Source organism: Aulonocara sp. 'chitande type north' Nkhata Bay, linkage group LG16 (assembly GCF_057382095.1).
Source record: "Aulonocara sp. 'chitande type north' Nkhata Bay isolate Kocher_YH1m ecotype deep benthic linkage group LG16, A_spYH_male_GT1.1, whole genome shotgun sequence".
Lineage (NCBI taxonomy): Eukaryota > Metazoa > Chordata > Actinopteri > Cichliformes > Cichlidae > Aulonocara > Aulonocara sp. 'chitande type north' Nkhata Bay.
In genome coordinates this window covers 35109785-35129367 of record NC_141359.1, presented here as the reverse complement: position 1 = coordinate 35129367, position 19583 = coordinate 35109785, and the positions used below count along the sequence as shown (strand labels likewise).

The 19583-nt window shown below is 41.0% G+C and overlaps 1 protein-coding gene and 1 long non-coding RNA gene across 21 annotated transcripts in view; one reads left to right on the top strand and one right to left on the bottom strand.

The window, feature by feature from the left end:
- Window positions 1-19583, top strand: part of LOC147311993 (uncharacterized) — a 130450-nt gene that overhangs the window by 38825 nt on the left and 72042 nt on the right. The gene's annotated exons all lie outside the window — the stretch shown is intronic.
- tns1b (tensin 1b) overlaps window positions 12497-19583 on the bottom strand; it is a 190554-nt gene continuing 183467 nt past the window's right edge. For 17 of the 19 annotated variants that reach the window (XM_086267183.1, XM_086267187.1, XM_086267180.1 and 14 more), the window contains 7 exons: window positions 18839-18916; window positions 18587-18655; window positions 18405-18431; window positions 17898-18066; window positions 16202-16270; window positions 16018-16047; window positions 12497-15263 (listed from right to left, as the gene is read on the bottom strand). In XM_086267183.1, the coding sequence (XP_086123309.1) occupies window positions 15125-15263; window positions 16018-16047; window positions 16202-16270; window positions 17898-18066; window positions 18405-18431; window positions 18587-18655; window positions 18839-18916 (581 nt within the window). In that variant the 3' untranslated portion in view covers window positions 12497-15124. The remainder of the gene's footprint in view (window positions 15264-16017; window positions 16048-16201; window positions 16271-17897; window positions 18067-18404; window positions 18432-18586; window positions 18656-18838; window positions 18917-19583) is intronic. The other 2 variants (XM_086267200.1, XM_086267191.1) reach the window with 1 other exon arrangement.

The window sequence follows — 19583 nt, the reverse complement described above, 5'->3', positions numbered from 1 at the left end:
ATAAATACAACAAAATAAAACTAGTACTGGTACTGAAAAAAAGAAAATTTATTCATAACACACGTGAAAAGACCAAGGAAAACCAAGTAAACGATAAAAATGATAACAAAATAACGCTGAAAACCGATAAAAACCGTGAAAACTATACATTTCACACCTGAGCCTCAACTCTCGCGGCCCGGTACCAAACGACTCACGGACCGGTACCGGCCCGGGGATTGGGGACCGCTGATTAAGAGGACCCAAGGGAAGCTCGGAAAGCTAAGCAGAAGTTATTTGGAGAGGAGAATGACTGCCGTTGGTTGAAAAGAGGTAAAAAAAAAAACTTCAGTGGTGTGGAAACATTATGGGTTCGCGGAGTCAGACGTGGATCAAGTAGACATAGTGTGTAAACTTTGCTACAGTGTCGTAGCTGCACCACAGAGCAACACTGCAAAGTTCACTAAACATAGATGTTTACATTTTTCATTTATTTTTTTATATTGCAAACATTTGCACTGTTATCAGTATTTGCACACTATTTTATATTATTTTTGACAATCTTTAAAGTCATTATTCAATACATTGTTATTGTTAAATAAATATCGTCAAATAATCGAGATCTCAATTTTAGTGAAAATAATCGTGATTATCATTTTTGCCATAATCGAGCAGCCCTACTTCCCACTATAGCTCTTCCTACAAACAAGCAGTTGGCCAGTAATAATGAAATGGTCTTTTTCAAGACGTCACGTTTTCTTATATTCTATATTGTAGAGGTTTTGCTGTGTGTTCTTTCCTATGGCTGGAATGCATACTGACTAGGATAAATAAGCTTCTAAAGTAGTGCCCTTAAAAACGTATGTTTGTCCAAATGTGGCTGTGTTGAGTCTGGTTTTTCAGTCCAGCTATTTGTTTGTTAACAATTGAGATTTGAGATGGTTGTTGTGATCTGGAGCTTTCTGCCAGAAAAACAGAAACCAGAAGAATCTGTTTAAACCAAAATTGTGAGCAAGGCAATCAACTTTTTTTTTTCCTACTAAAAAGCTGGAAACTTTTTAGTCTACCTGCTGAGAGTGAAAGAAACAGCATGTAAAATGAAACAGCCATGGAACAGGTGGGTCTGCTCTGTTATGCAGCTAACTCTCCCACTGCTGGAGACATCAACCACCTGATGCCTTTTTCTGGCTGCCCACTTTCTGTCCTCTTTTTTTTTTTTTTTTTTTTTTTTTGTAAACTGTAGTAGTGCAAGTACTTCTAAGGTTTGCCCTTTACCACATTTCCCCAGGGCTGTTTTTACTGGCACATGCTTCACATGTACCAGAGGTCAGGTGGAAGGAGGCATTTTTCTGGCCTGTGCTGTGATGTGTTTAAGCTGTAATACAGTATTCAAAGTCATCAATGACTGTTTACGTAGCCTGTAATCATATACAGCCTTTATAGTTTGCAATGGTACAGTGGAAAGGAATGCATCAAATACAATGTTTTCCACACACAGGTTTTACTTGTTTGGCCTCCCAGGTACATTAATGATAGTCAAGTATACTTGGCTGCTGTTTTTACCATTTATTTATTTTTATGTGAAAGAACAGTATCACTCTCAATCATTTTACTATCGCTGGGCAGCTCTTGTTGGGCGTTTGGATTGGTCCTCAATTCCACGTGTCGAAATATCTTTGGGAAACATACAGAATCCCAAACTGCTCACGATGTAGCTGTGTGAGAGTGTTAGAAAGCACTTGGACATGTTGGTAACATCTTGACGCCAAATACCACAGCACAGCTCAAGTCCAGCTTCCTGTAGTAGCATCGAGCTACCTGGGGAACACCTGGCATCCTGGTGCCAGGCACCAAGCACTTTCTTCCATTGCTTAGTGGTCCAGTTTTGATGCTCACGTGTCCATTGTTGGAGCTTTCGGTGGTGGACGGGGTCAGCGTGGACCCCCTGACTGGGATGCACTGAGACACCTTTCTATTAGAACCAGCTTTAAATATTTCTGCAATTTGAACTACAGTAGCTCATCTATGACCGGAGCACATGGGCCAGCCTTTGATCCACTTTGCTTATTTTCCACTTGTGAGTAAAGGAGGGGAAAAAAGCGCAAGATGCTAAAATTTATACCTTTGTCTTTACTGGTGTTTGGTATGTGTGATACATCTCTACTGCCAGACTGTGGCAGCCAGAAACAGTTTGCTGACCACCAATAAAATAAACAACAGAAAAGAGCACAATGCTAACTTCTAGTCTCCACACTGTAAAGTAGCACCTAATCTAAGTCCAGCACACACATTTTATCAAACAGATGAAACATGCAAAGCCAAGACGCAGCCACAGCCATCAAATAGAAACAAAAATAAAGTCTAGTATAAAACAAATCTGCCAGGTAGAGCTGACACAGGTGAATGAGGGTTATCTTGCACTGGGAATGATTCCCAGTGAAAACTTGCAAACCTGCTCTTCCTGAAATTTTAAACAAGATTAATCACCCATTTATTTGTGACATGTTTATATATGCTAAACGGTCATAAACAGACAATCTGGGGTTCCAAATTTGGTATAGATATTTATTGTGAGAGCATATACTGAATGCATAGACTCTAACTGTAAGGGTTGGTGCTTGTCGCTGAAAACTGTCAGTTGCAGGTCGATAAGAAGGGATTGGCTGGCTGAAAACCACAGAGCTTTATAATGGAAAAAAAGGCTTCATCGAGCTGCAGTGGTCAGCAATAATCTAAGCAGGTTGGTCACTACATGAAAACCCAGTCACATTTAAAATAAGGTTTTAAATAGGCCTCAAAAATCCACCATAGTAACTTCTTCAGGAACTGCCTGTCGTCAGAGCGATCACATGCTTATTACACTGCATTATTACTCTGACTGATGTGTGTGAGCAGTTTAACCTTTGTTATTTATGGAGAGAAGACAGAGACATCAAGTGCCAGGTTCAGAAAAGAAATCCAAGGCAGTCATGTATCGGTGCCTTTGCAATAACATCCTGAAGGTTGTATTTTTAGCTGAAGTCTTTGAGTCAGGGACGTGAGGCGGGCAGCCCAGGAGGGCCCTTACCATCCAGATGGTGACGGCACTCGATGGTTTTGCCTTTGAGGCGCCAAGATGGAAACATTTGGAATAGGAGTGAGTCACACACACCGGTCACAGGATGGACAGTCAGTCACGAGTCCAGAAATCACTCACACATATACACAACTTTTGTGTACACACACAGGATGCATACTGTATTTCTATTACATGTTTGTCCTTTCTGTACACCAGTGAACTCCAGCGGCCGCAAACATCCTGTAAAACATGTCTAGCATCTCAGTCCCAATTGTCAAGATGAAAGGACAAATTAGATGTCCTCCTGTTTGTGACTGAATCCTCGCCAGATCTGGAGATGTGGCGTAATTTACACGATTAGAGCAAATACATTATCGTGCATGTATGTCTTTTCGTTCTGCTTTTAAGGTTTGCACGCCATCTGGCAGAGTGTAAACTTCTCTGCACATCCAGTTGGAGCCAGGAGGCCTGACACTCATTTCTCACTCCAAATGGTGACATGTTTCCATGTGTGACGACGGGCAGCAGGCTTTAGCAAGAAACAAGACACCTGTTGCTCTGGTCAGATTACCGCACTTTGCCAAGCAGACGTAATATTGATTTTCACATTTTCCCTCCCATTAAGTAGCATGGTTGCACTTTCCAAAAGATGAAAAATAGTTGGAATAGGTACTCTGATGGTTAAATCAACATTTATTCTAAAGTTGTTTTGGTAAATGGATTCAAACTGAGGATTCACCCACTCCCACAGGACTATTCTGGGCTTTTAGGTGATTTCTAACTCTCGTATAGACACTTAGAATTTAGGGTTCAGTGTATTACTTGGGGGCACTTTGACACACAGACAGGTAGAACGACCCAACGACCTCCCGATGAGGTTGTTAGTCTGATCTGCAGCCATCTTTGATTCAGTTGAGCTGTAACTCGGGCTGTTTTTTATGTTGCAGAAATGTAAATTTGTAACTTAAAAAGTAACTTCTCTTAAATAAATAACTGTAAATTTAAAAAGAAAATCTCCAGTGGTTAGCTGTTAGTAGGTGTAGGTATGGTGACGTTTAGCAAACCAGTGCAAAACTGCTGCTCTGTGAAGCAGATTTGGGCGTCAGGTTTTCAGAATGACTGCTGGAGCGAAGCCCTGCATTCACTGGTCAGTTGCTGAAAGTAGTTATTAAAATTGGCTCCCATTCAGATTTCAGTTGTGATTAAAGCTCTCAGTCCTGAGCTGCTGTAAGCGGGCAGCCATGTTACGTATAATACTAGAGAAAGTAGCGTCTGCCCCAACTCTTACGTCACAACAAAAGTGGTCATTTGTTATGCCCTGTGGTTTGTGTGTAGTTATGTTTGGGTGACTTAAACTACTTGTGGTTATGGGAAGCTCATGCATATAGTTTGGGTAAGTGATGTCATTGTTTGCATGGCATAATGATACCTATCGGACAAGAATGGAGTCAGGTAAGGTTAGACTTCTGGCTACAAACCAACCAAACCAACCCAGTCCGTGGATAAACAGGCAAATAGGAGGCACCGGAGGGGCCTCGCAATCAGGTGATCAAAATCAGTATTTGGTTTGGCGAGCCCGAGCTAATTGGCCCATAATTGTACAGCAGTTGTCTCTCCACAAAGCCAAGATTATATGTCTGAGTATGACAAAGGTGTCCGAATCAGAGCCACAGAGGAGAGAAACTAGCAGGCGAGAAGGCTAAACAGAAGCAAACGCAGATTAGAAGTATTATCCACCGTCAAATCAACAGCTGATGCTCTCGTCGTGTCATCTGGACGCCATGCGGCAAAGCGACTTACCACATGAAGGAGATGAAACGATTGGAATTCTGCTCATGAATCCTCTATGCACGACTCGCAGAGTGGTGATAAATATTTCCCGTAAAGTGAAGGTTGAACTCTGTGGTAAGAATGCATTTAGAGAGAATGCTGAGGAGGGATGTTGCTTTAACTCTGAAAGACAAACTTGAGCTTTAATGTGAGATGATGATAGGAGTTTTATGCACAATCACTGGCCCGCTTAAAAAGAAAAAAAAAATGCACCATTCCTTCTCTGAATATGACCCACACAACAACAAATGTTCTAATTTTTTAAAGCCATAACAATTTAATGCTGGTATGAGAAATAGATCTACATGTACGGGTGGAATCCATAGAAACACAATGTGAAGCTTACGTTCACTGAGGTGAGATGGAAATATTGTGCACAATACAAATGTGAGTAGCTCTGGACAAACATCTGTCTGGAAAGGAAACACTGCCATCAAGTGGGCGGACACATTATTACAGACCACTGCTGCAACTGCAAGTCATACCACATTAAACTGAGAAGTCAGTGTTGCTTATTGGATCAAAAAAATCTGTACTATTGATGGATTTGTCTTTAAGCCATTTTGTCTGTACATTTGATCCCTCTGTGAGACAAACGTTTAAAAGTCATTGATTTAATAAGGACATCCGTTACAGCATCATATAATACTGTGTATGTTGAAACAGATTTAATGGTGTCACTTTAAAAATGTCTTCTCTTGCATGAATGACAAAAACAACAGTGTTCACACTGTTTGTGTGAGTTCAGACATGTCAGTCAAATCTTATTAGAATCTGTAAATTCTTCCCTTCTGCTTCCTTGCTGTCACATGTCATATATGACTTTTAGCCAGCGCTTACACGTCAAAAGCAGAACCTGGCGCGCACATTTTCTGCCTTTCGCCGTTTTCCCAGATGGCCAAGATTTGATAGAACATGTTTTAGGATCCAGAAATATTGCTCATTATTCTCCTCGTGAAGAGATGGAGTATGTGTGTTCTGTTTGTTTGTCTGTTTGTTAGCAGTCTAGTGTCCATAGTTCTCAAGCTTTCATGTGTAAGTTTTGTGTGATTGTATGAATAATACCTCAAGCTGATTTAATTTTGGTGACAATCGTACGGGCTCAAATTCTGGTCATAAATATTTTGTACTTGTAAATCAGACTGCGTAGCTGTGAACTGAGTTTTGTAACATTGTAAATCAAAGTATATGAAAACTTTGTTTGTGCATCTATAGGTGTGTGTGGGTGTGTGTGTGTGTGTGTGTGTGTGTGTGTGTGTGTGTGCGTGCGCGCGTGTATTTCCCCACTATAAGAATTTGGTATGTCACTTTTTCTTGAGCCTTTGACTTCGCAACTAAAACAGGCAAATGTACTCCTCTATATGTATATATGGAGTGATGTGCCACTCTTCACTGACCCCCATATTTGACCCATTCCAGTTTGGGTCAAATATGGGGGTGCCAAATCAAATGGGTCAGTTTGCACCCCCCATCAGCCCTCCCATGTGTAACTAGCTGCTGGACTTTGGTGAGGACTGCTGAGAAGATCATTGGGACTTCTCAATGTCCCATGCACAGATGCCATCTCATCAAAGACTCCGCCCAACTCCACCCGACGCTGTTCTTCCTGCTCGCCTCTGGAGGTTTTGCAGCATCAGCATAATCTATTCTATTCTATAAGGACTCCTTGTCATCTCATTCTGAAGTTTGATTTACTTTCCAGCTTTTTCATTTAGTATTTATTAGAGACCTTTGTGAAGCCTCTTTCTAAACCATGTTTTATTTGCTTTTTGAGTTTGGTGTTCTCAGGCCTGGAGAAACTGTAGACTCGTGACATCATTGAAATAACACAAATGACATTAATTGCAAAGTTTTTATACTGTGACGTTCCTTTACCCCGCTCATATTAACTGTGTGCATTTTTTCATAATTTTATTAGGCTAGTAAGGCGACAGAAAATTGCTGTCTGTAAAACTTTATTATAACAATTGGAGAATTTAATAGACTAAAGCAATGATGTCATGAGATTGCCCTACAAATAATCCCAGTAGGTGCAGCTAGACTTGGCTGTGGATTTTAATGGAAAAGCCATTTGTCGCCGTTATGTTGTAAATCATGCGTGTGAGCAATAAGACCAAGAACTGTGTCATCCTAAGATGACACACTTGTAATAAATAAGCCATGGTTATTTCGGAAATCTGGAAGTTACATTTGATCAAGTGTTTGGTTCGCAGTGTGTCAATCTGAAGTGGAAATGATCGCATGTGATTTTATTTTGCGATTATCTTCACCTACAAAGTGCCCAAAACGGTCCCCCACCTGTGTCCTCTTTACACTGGGTTTAGGATCCAAAATTTTAGGGATCATCTTCAGAGCTCTTTATGGCCACGTGTAATAGTGTGCTTTAAATTGAAACACCAGCCCTGACCTGATAACCAACCCAGCCACGTGAGCTGCAGCCACTTCAGTAGTCGGGTAAAATAGTTTGAACTTTCACTTTCTTTGTAAAAAATATAAAGTCTTTGTCTTTGAAGACAAGTCCATGGAGTTTGAGGCAAAAAGAGTTTTGAATAACTACGATTTTTAATGCTTTAACCACTTTTTTTACACACTTAATCAGCATTCAAGTTGATTAAAGATGCTATTTTCCCACCAGTCTACATCCAATAACGCTTTTAATTTTGGCAAATTTCTTAAAAGTGTTGAATTTAAGTCTGTCATTTACAAAAGTATTCTCATCTCGCTCAGCGTTCTTTAACAGTCCCTTTTGCGGTAATTACAGTTTTGAGTATTCGTGGATAAACGTTGGGTTTCCTGGATTTGAGCGGGTTGATCCAATTCTTCCTGTCAAAGCTTCATCACACGGCATGAGAAGCATCTGTGAACATCAGCTCTCTCAAAGCAGGGTTCTGACGGGTTTAAGTCTGGGCATGGCTGGGAAATTTTGACAGTTTGAGCTGGAATCGCTCTGCGATATTGTGTGAGCAAAAATATTGAGCCACACCCCTTAATCTTTGAATTCGGGTGTTTACAGTCGCATTACCGCAAGTTTATAAAAAATCAAGCCCCTATGGATGCAGTCTGCCTTTGCAAATCTTTGTGAGAGAACAGGTTGACTGAAATTGAATGTCATACTGTAATTATCTCTGTTACAGTTGATGGTGGAATGTCTTGGAAGAAAGACATTTCTGACTTGTTGCAAAGTGGAAGCATTTAGGTACCACAGCAATCCAGCCACCACAGCAGGCCATGCAAAGTTACAGAACAGGGTCGCCAGGTGCTGTTTGTAGTACCAGACCTGCTCTGGCATTAACATCAGACTTTCCACCAGGAGCTTCAGGGCTTCCATATCTGAGCAATTGATGCAATGTAACGGTAATGTGTAGCTGACCCAGTGCTTTTGTACATGTAATGTACATCTCCAAAAGTTGATTCTGTTCATCTGGATGTAGCGTTTTGTGGGAGAAGAGGAAAAGAGGGCTTTGCTATCCTACCCTGGAACACCACCAAGCCATTGGTTCAGATATGTGGATGACACCTGGGTGAAAATCAAATCTCAGGACGTACTACATTTCACGGATCACATTAACTCGGTGGACCAGCACATCAAATTCACCAGGGGGGATATGAAAAGTGGCAGGTTAGCCTTCTTAGACTGTGACATTTCCATCAGTAATGGGGGATATCTAAAAGCTGACGTGTACCGTAAACCTACACATACGGATCAGTATTTAAGGTTTGACTCTCATCATCCACTGGTCATCAGGACGCTACAACGCAGAGCGAACACCATCCCCACTGACACAGCAGCCAGGGAGGCAGAAGAACAGCACATCAAGAAGGCCCTGAGTAAATGTGGTTATCCCAGCTGGACTTTTGTCAAAGCTGGAAAGGCACCTAAAGAAAGCTCTAGCCGATCCAGGAGAGAAGGACAACCGCTGCCCAAGCGAAAACCTGTAGTGATCCCGTACGTGTCAGGAGTATCGGAGCAGTTGAGACGCATTTTTTCTAAACACCGGGTCTCTGTGGCTTTTAAATCCCAAAACACGCTGCGCCAAAAATTGGTCCACCCCAAGGATCGGGTCCCCCCGACACAAACAGAGTAACATAGTGTACGCTGTTAAGTGCCAGGATTTATACATCGGGGAAACCAAACAACCTCTGGCGAAGCGGATGGCACAACACAGAAGAGCTACCTCGTCAGGCCAGGACTCTGCAGTCTATTTACACCTACAGGACAGTGGACACTCTTTCAATGATGAGGATGTAACATCCTGGACATGGAGGAACGCTGGTTTGAGCGCGGAGTCAAGGAGGCCATTTACGTGAAAAGGGAAAGACCATCTCTGAATCGAGGAGGGGGCCTAAGGGTACATCTTTCACCATCTTACAATGCTGTGATTGCAGCCATTCCCCAACTCTCTGTGAATGGTACTCATGGCCATTGATCAGTGGTCTTTGGTCAGTGGGTTTTGGTCAGTGGTTGTTGATCAATGGTCATGAGAATTTGCATAATTATGATTAAGGAACTGACCTCCCAGCCCATTGTTCCTTCAGTGGGCTGGTTTCAGTCATTATGCAAATGTACTGTTTATAAGTTTTGGGGAAACCTGCAGTCAGCTGAGACTGAAGAAGTCACTTGGATGAGTGACGAAACGTTTCTCCCACAAAACGCTACATCCAGATGAACAGAATCAACTTTTGGAGATTTACTTTCCTGGATGATTGAGAATGCATCAAGATGTAATGCACATCTTTGTCTTAGCTGTTGATCTTGACTGAAAGCAGGCAAATACAGCTTTCCTTCTGTTTTGAAGAGTATCTCTGCCTTTGCCACTGTGAAGCAGCCATAAGCTGTAATTTATTCAAAAGATGAGCACGGCCACCATAATACCACACATTGATTTTAGACATTTTGAAGTCTAAGACTAGTCCAAAAGTCTAAAGGCAAAATTAAACAATGGACATGATCTTATATGAAGCAATTTGATTGTTTCAAATTTCACTGAGTGTCAAATTAGTTTTATTCAGTATGGCTAATGTTAGCAGTGCTAGCACCAGTAGTCTTAGTTTCTGCAGGCTATTGTCCACATACCTGTGTAAAATGTGGTTGTACATTGCTTTGGTTGTGTGGATATATGTCATAGCACCCTGACACAGTCTATATAGGATTGTTCATTTTCCTGTAACTGGTTACTGTCCACCTCACAGGGAGACGGACACACTTTCGTCTGTTTGCAGCCCCGATTAGAGTCTTGGAAGCAACAGATAAGGCCAGTTGTGCTCCCGTAAGATAATACATCTGTTATTAATCTATCTTCTCATCACAGAACCAATGTCATTTATTTGAGCATTTTAACATGACAGACTATAGAGATTGACACGAGGCAGACTGAAGTGGAAATGAGCAGAACTGCAGTTTTGGCATTTCTGAGTTGGCTTAACTTTCCACACTTTGCAACTTTGAAGTATCCTCACTGTAGCATCAGTTGGTGAGAAGCAGTGTCTGGTTTTCACCACAGTATAATTTGGTCTAAAGTGCTGTTTGTTTGGGGGTTGTTTTTTTTTGTGGTTTTTTTGGCACGCTCACATTGTCCTTTAAAGGATAGTTTGTAACAACAGGTCTGTTATGAGCAGTGCTTTCAGTTTTAGGCAATGTGAACTGTGAGACCTTATGTACATGGGTGTGTCCTCTCCATTGATATCAACTGGCTAAATGGCTGTTATCAGCTCTTATCAATCCCAGACCTGCTAACAGGCGGATTTCAAATCATTCAGTGGCGGTTGTCGCCCTTGTTAAATAGAAATATTAAAGCAGCGTTTCAGTCTTAAAACAATGGACTTGTGTGGCGTGAGTTTGAGGCCAGGCTTCTGGACTTTGTTTTTTTTTTTTCTTCTTCTTTAAATCACTCTTCACTTAAATTTTTCACAAGTTACTCGGTTACGTTATTCAATTACATCACATATTCAGTTACAATACATCTTTTTACAGCGCACAACAGATGCTTCAAAGCTCAATTTGCTGCAGTACCTTGCAGCAACTTGTACTACTGGAGCATCTATATTCATTGCTGCACATAAGTGCTAGAGTCCTTCTGTGTAATCTGCATTGCCCTGTGGTCTTTTCACATTCTTCTTCCCTCAAGGTCAAGAAAGTGTTCTGAAAAGATGAGGGACGCATCTATGGGTGTGATTTGTGTACTCCAAAAAATAAAAACCCTCCTATGCATCATGAAAGCAAACAATAAAGTGTAAATGTGCACAGATCAGAACCACATCTTTGCACGTCGAGCCGAACATGTCTCACTTTAAAGTTATCCAACCAGGAGGATAAATAAACCTGTTTTATTGCAAGGGTCTGACTTTACAGACATTCTTTACATCCTCTCAAATTTCATATGAACAATCCTTCAATAACAACAAGACTCCTCCCTTTATCCCCCCCTAAGCCCCATCATCCCACTCTGTCACACCAGCGCTCTGCATGTTCTCCTTCACTACATCCATGAATCTTTTTTGTGGTCTCCATATTCCACAGCTTTGTTCAGTACCCCAGGCAACTGAACCTCCTCCACCTTCACTCCCTCTGCTCTTTGCACCTTCATGTTTCCACCCGTCTCCCTCTCACTCACACACATGTATTCTTTCTTACTTCTACTGATTGTCATTCCTCTTTTCTCCAGAGATGTGACCCCTGCCGCACACCTCACCAACGCTGGCTGTGGGGTGGCTGTGGCTCAGGTGGTAGAGCAGATGAACTAGTGACTGGAAGGTTGGTGGGTCGATCCTTGGCTTCCCCAGTCTGCATGCCAAGTATCCTTGGGCAAGATACTAACCCCAAGTTGCTTGGGGTTAGTACACATTCACACTCCGACTCCATTGGAGTGTGAATGTGTGTGAATGCTTAGATTGTACTTAAGTATAGAAGGAAGTGCTTGTATGGGTGTGAATGGGTGAATGAGGCATGTTATATAGAGCGCTTTGAGTACTCCGGGAGAGTAGAAAAGCTATATAAGAATCAGTCCATTTACCATGTCCTGCATATATTTCTCTGCCACCCCGACTTCCTCATGCAGCACCACAGTTCCTGTCTTGGCACACTATCAGACGCTTTCAGTGAAACTCATTCTGACCTCCTCTGTACTCCATCAACGCTCTCAAAGCAAACGTCACATCTGTAAAGCTATTTCTTAATTTAAAGTTTCACTGCTGCTCACTGATCATCACCACTCTTCTTAACCAAACAACTCATTCTAACATCTTTATTGTATAGTTATCAGCTTCTATCCGTGTCGTTACCACAGCTCTGCAGATCACCTTTATTCTAGAAAATCAGAACCTGTACACTTCTCCATTTCTCAAGCATCGTGTCACTCTACACAAGACTGTGTCTGATTTAAAAAGCCTTCTCTCGTAGACATCTCTATATCTCCATGGGAATCTCATCTGAGCCTTTCTGCTCTTCATAGCTGTCCTGTCTTTACTCATCCTCTACACTTCCCGATTCACTAACCTTACTCCTCATCCACCCATCAGTTTAAAAATGTTAAATGCAATGTTGTAATATTTTATGCTAAATTAACCTTAAATCTTCAGTTTCTGCACAACAAAGCCAACCTGCCTGTTTAGTGAAAGAACAAACTTAGGCGGTTTTGATTTGTACTGCTTTTTAATGTGTTTTTTTTTTCCATCAGAAATAGTAAAAGCCATACAATGTAGCAAACCAAAACAACATGACAAAGCTCTATACAGGAATAGTAGCTCATTCACACACATTCTTGGGTCCAGACTGATCTGTCTAGAGTGGGCAGACGCCACTGGAGTGTCCATCTTGGCAAACAAATGACTGACATTCAGTTTCATGGCTAGGAAGTCTTTTATCTTTTTTTTCCCCTCAAGAAGGAGTTTGTAGGCAAAAAAAGCTTATTTGTCTTATAAGCTGAGCCAAGAGGCAGTCGTCACGTGAAACTCGCACTGATATCTTCCTATGGGCTTCTCTGCGGAAAGGCTGGTTTAAATGAGTCATGAAGATGCTGTGCACAGATTAGTCAACAGGCCGACGGTTACAATTTGAGTCGAGCATGCAAGCTCCTGCTAATAAATAATGGAACATTCTAGTCAGGTATAAACTCCTGGAAGGGCTCCGTTGCTTTTTTCCTTTTTGGAGACGTAGGTTTGAGTCCAAATAGGCCCCCAAACTAACCCTTACTTATGTTGCATCATGCTGCCATAGGTGGGAGTTTTCATTGCCACTCATTCCTTTAATTAAAATTGAAAAAGCAAAATAATTTTGTTTGTCAAGAAAACTACAAAATCATTTAAGTTTTGTCAGTGATCAAATTGTGTTAACTCAATATTTCACAGCTAAAACACTGTATTAAATTAAAAGTGGCTCCTTTGTAGTGATCCTTTTGCACCACACGGGGGAAGCAGCTACTTACTAAACTGACTTGGTTTTGCTGTTAAAAGCCTCAGACCTACTGTGAGGCAGTGTGAAAGTAAGGACCCCCGATAGTCTGCCTGAATACACGCAGGGACATGACACAGGTCTGTCAACAGCTCCCCTCCACTCGGTTGACAACAAAAACACGGATAATACTTTAACATTTCAAGTGCTCTAAACTTGGACAACGTATTTTCTCGGCAGGTTTTAAGTTAATAAAACAGCGGCGTTGGCATCACTTTAGGATAACTCCAATTTGGATTTTAGTAACAACCATTTTTCATACAAAATATTTCCCCCAAGAAAACAACAAAAACAACAAGAATGTTAACAAAAGAAAATAATGCTGTGAAAAAAACATTCAAAAACAACAGTGATACCCCTTTTAAAATGCACACACTTTACACCTTTATATACGTCAATGCACTTGACTTTAGCCAAAATAAAAAGCAATCTTTTCTTCTTGCTTTCAGTAATCTTGATGTATACTTTATAATACATGTATACAAGATAATATAGAGCAACAAAGCAACAAAAATAAATATCTTAAGTCACTGTTTGGAAGTTTATATATATATATTTATATCTATATATGTATAGCTTACTTTTGGGTAGGGTGAGAGCTTCTTTCATCGATGGAAACTTTGAGCAGAGAAAAGTGCAGAGCAGATTTAGAGGACCAAATCTTTTTTCTTTAAAATAAAGATCGTCCTCACAAAAACTGCCCTCGGCCCTTCAATCATGAGTGAACGGTGTGGCTGCGGAGGCTGAACAGAGGATGGTGGCAGACGGGAAGCAAACCCCCCTCCTCCACGCTTCTCTGATACAATCAATGCCTTGTGGATGCAGTGATTCAGTGGCCTGTTCTATAATATTTTTTCTGTGGTCTCACTGAATGCAAGGTTCAGCTGATCTCTTCAGGCTCAAGCTGCACATCAGTCGCATCTTTAGCTACACTACGAACAGGGAAGGACCTGTGGTATTTTGGCTATTTGCATATATTAAGACGGCGTGGATATGTTTTAGGTTCTTCTTTTTTTCTTTAAAAGCTCTGCATTTAGTTAAGAAAGTCAGGCACCAAATGTTATCTAGAACAGTCCTACTCAAAAAAAGCAATCTAGAGTATTTACACAACCCTTACCAGCTGCAAAAAATCTTTTTTTTTTCTTTTTTTGCAAGATGGCAACGGTGCAGAATTGACCTACAGTATCAGTACATACAGAAAGAAACAGTATTTTTTGTTTAAGCAGCCATATTTGTTTTACAAAAGAATACTTCCGACCCTCATAGTCAGTGGCACGCTATACCCGCCCTGACTGCTTTTTTAAAATCTTTGGTTGACCAGTCAAAAAAGCCTGATAGATTCACAATCCACCTTTTACATCACACTACTTGACTTCTTCTTCTTTTTTTAAAAAAAAAACAAAAAAAGAAACAGTTGCTAAAAAAATAACATTTGCACACAATGTCATTCCCTCTTCCTGTTCATGAGTTAACCCTGCCCGGGAGGTTAAAGTCGCCTCCCTTGCCCATTGTCACACACAGCCACGCCTCATCCTGCACTTCCTCTGGTCCATTCTGGAGTCCATCCAAGATTATAAGCAAACGCATGCAAGCCGCGCACACACGAGCGCACACACGAACACACTCTCAACACACACGCGCACTCATTCTTTCACAACTACACACGCGTTGGCTTAAATGTGAAAGAGCAGGAAAAATGAAGCGATACGTAAAACTGAAAGCCGAGAGCGTCTGTGAGGTTTAAAAGAAAAGGAAGGAAAATAACCAAAGTTATTTTGAAAAAAAGCGTGAGGGGTTTTTGCTGACAGCGCTCATCGTTTCTGCGAGGTGATCATCTTCGAGACGAAGTTGACGATGGCGCTGGCAGGTTGGTCAGGGTCCAGCTCGGCGAAGAGGTGGCTGACGTTGTCTGTTGTGCTTCCCTGCTTACGCGCCACAAACCCGAACAGCCTGAAACATCAATATTGGAGATTTCGTCATTAGGGCTGCCATTTTCATTCATCAATGACTTAAAGCAGATTTACAGACACTTGAAGGTATTTTTGTAAATGTGTGTTTGGTTTTGTTTATTTAGTTTAATCTCTTCCGAACTGAAGCCATCGACAGGAAGTAGTTTTTGAAAATACATTACCTGAACTATTGCCAGGATGTACTTCATTATAATACCAATAGTACCCTTAGTACAAAGTACTAAGTGAAACTGAAAATGTTTGTTCCTGCTTCCCATGGAGGTGAGGTTTTTACCAGTTACCAGAGCGTTATTACAAAAATTACCTTTTAAGTAGTTCACATTAGAGCCCCACTGACATAACAGCGGATAGTATCTTTGATGATATATCGTTACGTGGTTGTAACAGCCAACTAATCAAAGTTTAAAAAGGAAGGAAGAGATGGAAGTAACACCGACCATTGTGTTGATGTTACACAATCCACCAGAGGGCACTGTGTAACTTCTCTGTTTGCAATGTGTTTGAAAGACTACAAACACAAGCAGAGTGTGAACGAATAATCAGCAGGTTGGAAGAGTAAAACAAACTGTTTCTTTTCAAACTTCAACGCCATATCATCTTAGTAAGGACTCAAATTACTACACGAAGCAACTGTTATGGGTGCGTCTGACAGAAACTAAATATCAGCATCGGTCAGTCTCTTAAAAAGAGTACTTTCAAGTATCAAATGTTGACTGAAAGGAAAGTTTACTTACTTGGCTGTTCCTCCCTCAGGCTTGTTCCATCTGAAATGATTTAAGTATTTTGTTTAAGGTCTTAACTAAACAAAACCAATGTGCTACTTGGACTAGCTGAAATCACGGGCTTTAAACACACTTGAGGAACTGAAAACAAGTCGCTAATATTGTTCTAAGTATTTTAATGGCTCTCTGTACTCACTTTCTGTCCTGAGGGTCTATATCACAGAACGTGACAGTGTTGGTTGGGTAATGGCGTCGGAAGAAAAGCCTAAAAAAGATGTAAATGACACAAAACTTAAAAATTGAAATGTCCATTCTGTGGACTTGCATGTCATATACTTTTATACAGCTTTTAAACAGAGCAACCATTGATGATTTAGGCTGATTTGGTCAATATGAACTTTAACCTCCTAGGACCTGCGTCCACATATGTGGACATCACATTTTGGGTTATTTAGACTAAAATACTCAATTTTGCTCTACAAGGGCCTGATATCCACTTACGAGGACATTATACTGCTACTGTTCTATCAAAATTTTAAACGAATATCCTCATATGTGGCTCTTATTTTTCTTAAAAACAAAATAAGGTTAAAAAAAAATCTGGTAATTCTTTGTTTTTACATTCATCAGGCCCCAATCAGCCCAAATATCAAAGAGAAATAAAAAATGCATGTCGTGGAAGAGTTCGGGTCTTAGGAGGTTAAACTCAGACTGTGCCAGTTATGCAAGGGCTCTACTTTTTCTCGTGTATCACTACACATCAGACCGGTTCTAAATTGTTCATTCCATCAGTACCAGTAAGCTATCTCTCTTTGTCAATGCTAGCATGCTTTTCCTGACAGCCGTGCATTTAAAAACATTAATGTAAAACTTGTGGAAGCTGAGCTTCTATGATAATGCTCAAAGTTCATGTTTTCAAGCATTCGAGTAGTGAACTTGAATGCTTAAAATCACTCTTCCTGTTAAAAATGAGTTCTTCTTCTCTGCCGTCACCAAGTGCTTGATCACAAAGTTGGAGTTTAGGGTTGCTTTGAGAAAACTGCTGCTGTGAACTACCACTACATAAATAAAAACTGAAACATATGATGCACATGTCCACCCTTTTTCTTCTGCTTATCTAAAGTGCTTTTGGTATGGCCACAGGCTAAAGGAGAGTAAGACTTCCTTTCTCCCCAAGATCTTTTTCCATCTCCTCCCAGGGAATGTTGAGATATATAATCGTTCCAACAAATTCTACTGTGGGCTCCTGTCCCAGCTGGGTGTGCCCTAAAAACCTCAAAAGGGAGGTATCCAGGATACATCTTGTTAAGACGCTCAGATCACCTCAGCTAGCCCCTTTTGACACACTTTTGACACTGTGCTCCTCACAGTATCTCTAAGGGTGAGCACAGCCACTCAACAAAGGAAACTCATTTTGGTCGCTTGTATCAGCAGTGTCATTCTTTCTGTCACTACCCAGAGCTCGTGACCATCATTGATGACTGGGACATAGAGCCACTGGGTAGTCAAAACCTTGGTCTTCTGGCTTAGCTCTATCTTTCTACAACAGGCCAGTACGTCTGCTTCACTGTTCTCTAACACCCTTCCAAAGCTCAGCACCCAAATGTAATGATGATATGCAGATGTAATAATAGGGAAAGCTGTGAAATAGTTAATAATATAGTGTATAAAAATTCTAATACTTTAATTTTCTCTATTGTTTTGTGATTGTGTTCAGTTGCTCATATTCATTAATTCCAGCCCTTTAAAGACATATTTATATCTTAAAATACGCTGAGATGTCAAAGGCTCGTCAAAAATATGTCTGCGACAACATATGACATGCAACGTCTACACTTGTGAGACATCAAACACCTCATGTTTAAGATGGGACAGGTGTGGTTTAGACTTACTTCCTCTGGTTGTCAGTGAGTGTGATGCCTTGTGAGGACACCTTGAAGTGCACAATGGTGGCAGTAGGTGGAGAAGCAGCAGCCAGTGTCTCAGATATGGCCTTAGCGACAGCCTGAGGCCCTGTCAGTGATTCCATCTCCACTGAGTTGATGTAGAGAACATTGCATGCTGTAAAGAGAGCAGACATCCCAGCTGGATAAATGGTGTCAAACCCAATCGTGAACAATCTGTTCATGCAATAATGTTGACATTGTCCTCATTAGAGTGCATGCTTTCTGCAACAAGGCTGGGGTTTTAGAAACCAAACAGATCATTCCACATAAAACATTCTGTCTGTTATGGAGCGCAAGCTGGACGCTAGTGTTAAAAGACATGTTCTGGGGAAATCTGTCACACGGGACTGTTATTTATTCGTCTTCATTTGTGGAGCATACACGGACAGACAACACACAGACACGATGCACATTCCAGTTGTAGGTTTCCAAATGAAAGTGCACTGGGTTTACCATGGGAGTCAGCAGGGGCCCTCAGCACTGGGACAACAAGAACGTCACGTTGTCAGAATGAGTGACAAAACACACTAATGACGCTGACAATTATGTCCAAGAACCTCAAAACTTGGCTGACTGTCTTGGAATGTTAAACTTAAATAACCTAATGACTTTTAATACTGAGGAGGAGGTTTTACCTGCTCCTTGTTTCAGCCTTTCAGCCATCGGGTTTGCTGTTGTGACCTCTGGTACTTCCTCAGTGAGCTCTGATTTACAGGAGAGAAAGTTTAAAGTTTACCGTTTTGGGATGAGGACTCCATCAAGGGTCAGATTTTCAGTTTTTAAAAAAAAATAATAATTTTTTTTTAAACTGTAAAGATTTGCTTAAGAGTAAGACAGAAACACTTTTAAATGGAATACATGTTACACAGAACACTTATTGCACATACCTGTGGTGGGGATGACTAGTTTGCATGGGAGGGCCAGTGGTGTTATAGCATGTTGGTAGACCAATGCAGACAGGCAACCTGTCAAAGAGAAACAAGTTTTTATAAATGTTCAGCTTTACTTAAAGGGAGTTTTGAGTTGCCATGAGAAAGTTTGTGGATTTTTTTTTTCTCATATAACTGGATCAATTCTGCCGCTTGGTAGTTTTCTTCTTAGAGTGCCAAATCACAACAACAGTCAGCCCAGGGTGCTTTATATTGCAAGGTAAAGAACTACAACAATCAAATGACCCCCTTAGAGGAAACACTTGTTGACAGTGGGAAGAGAAAAACTCCTTTTTAACAGGAAGAAACCTCAGAACCGGGTTGAAAAGTGATGGGGGGAAGACAGGTGGAAGAGAGGCAGAGATCAATAAGAACTAATGATTAAATGCAGAGAGGTGTATAAACACATAGTGAGTAAAGAAGAAACACTGCAGTGCATCATGGGAAGCCCCCCAGCAGCCTAAGCCTATTGCAGCGTGACTAAGGGAGGGTTCAACGTCATCTGATCCAGCCCTAACTCTATGCTTTATCAAAAGGAACATTTTAAGCCTAATCTTAAAAGTAGAGAGAGAATCTGTCTCCTGAATCCAAACTGGGAGCTGGTTCCACAGAAGCTTCCAGTTTGAGAGTGTTGCTTTCTTCAGTTATAACAACCATCTTGACACGTGGTATAGATGACCTGTAGCTGGTTAATTGTTTAACA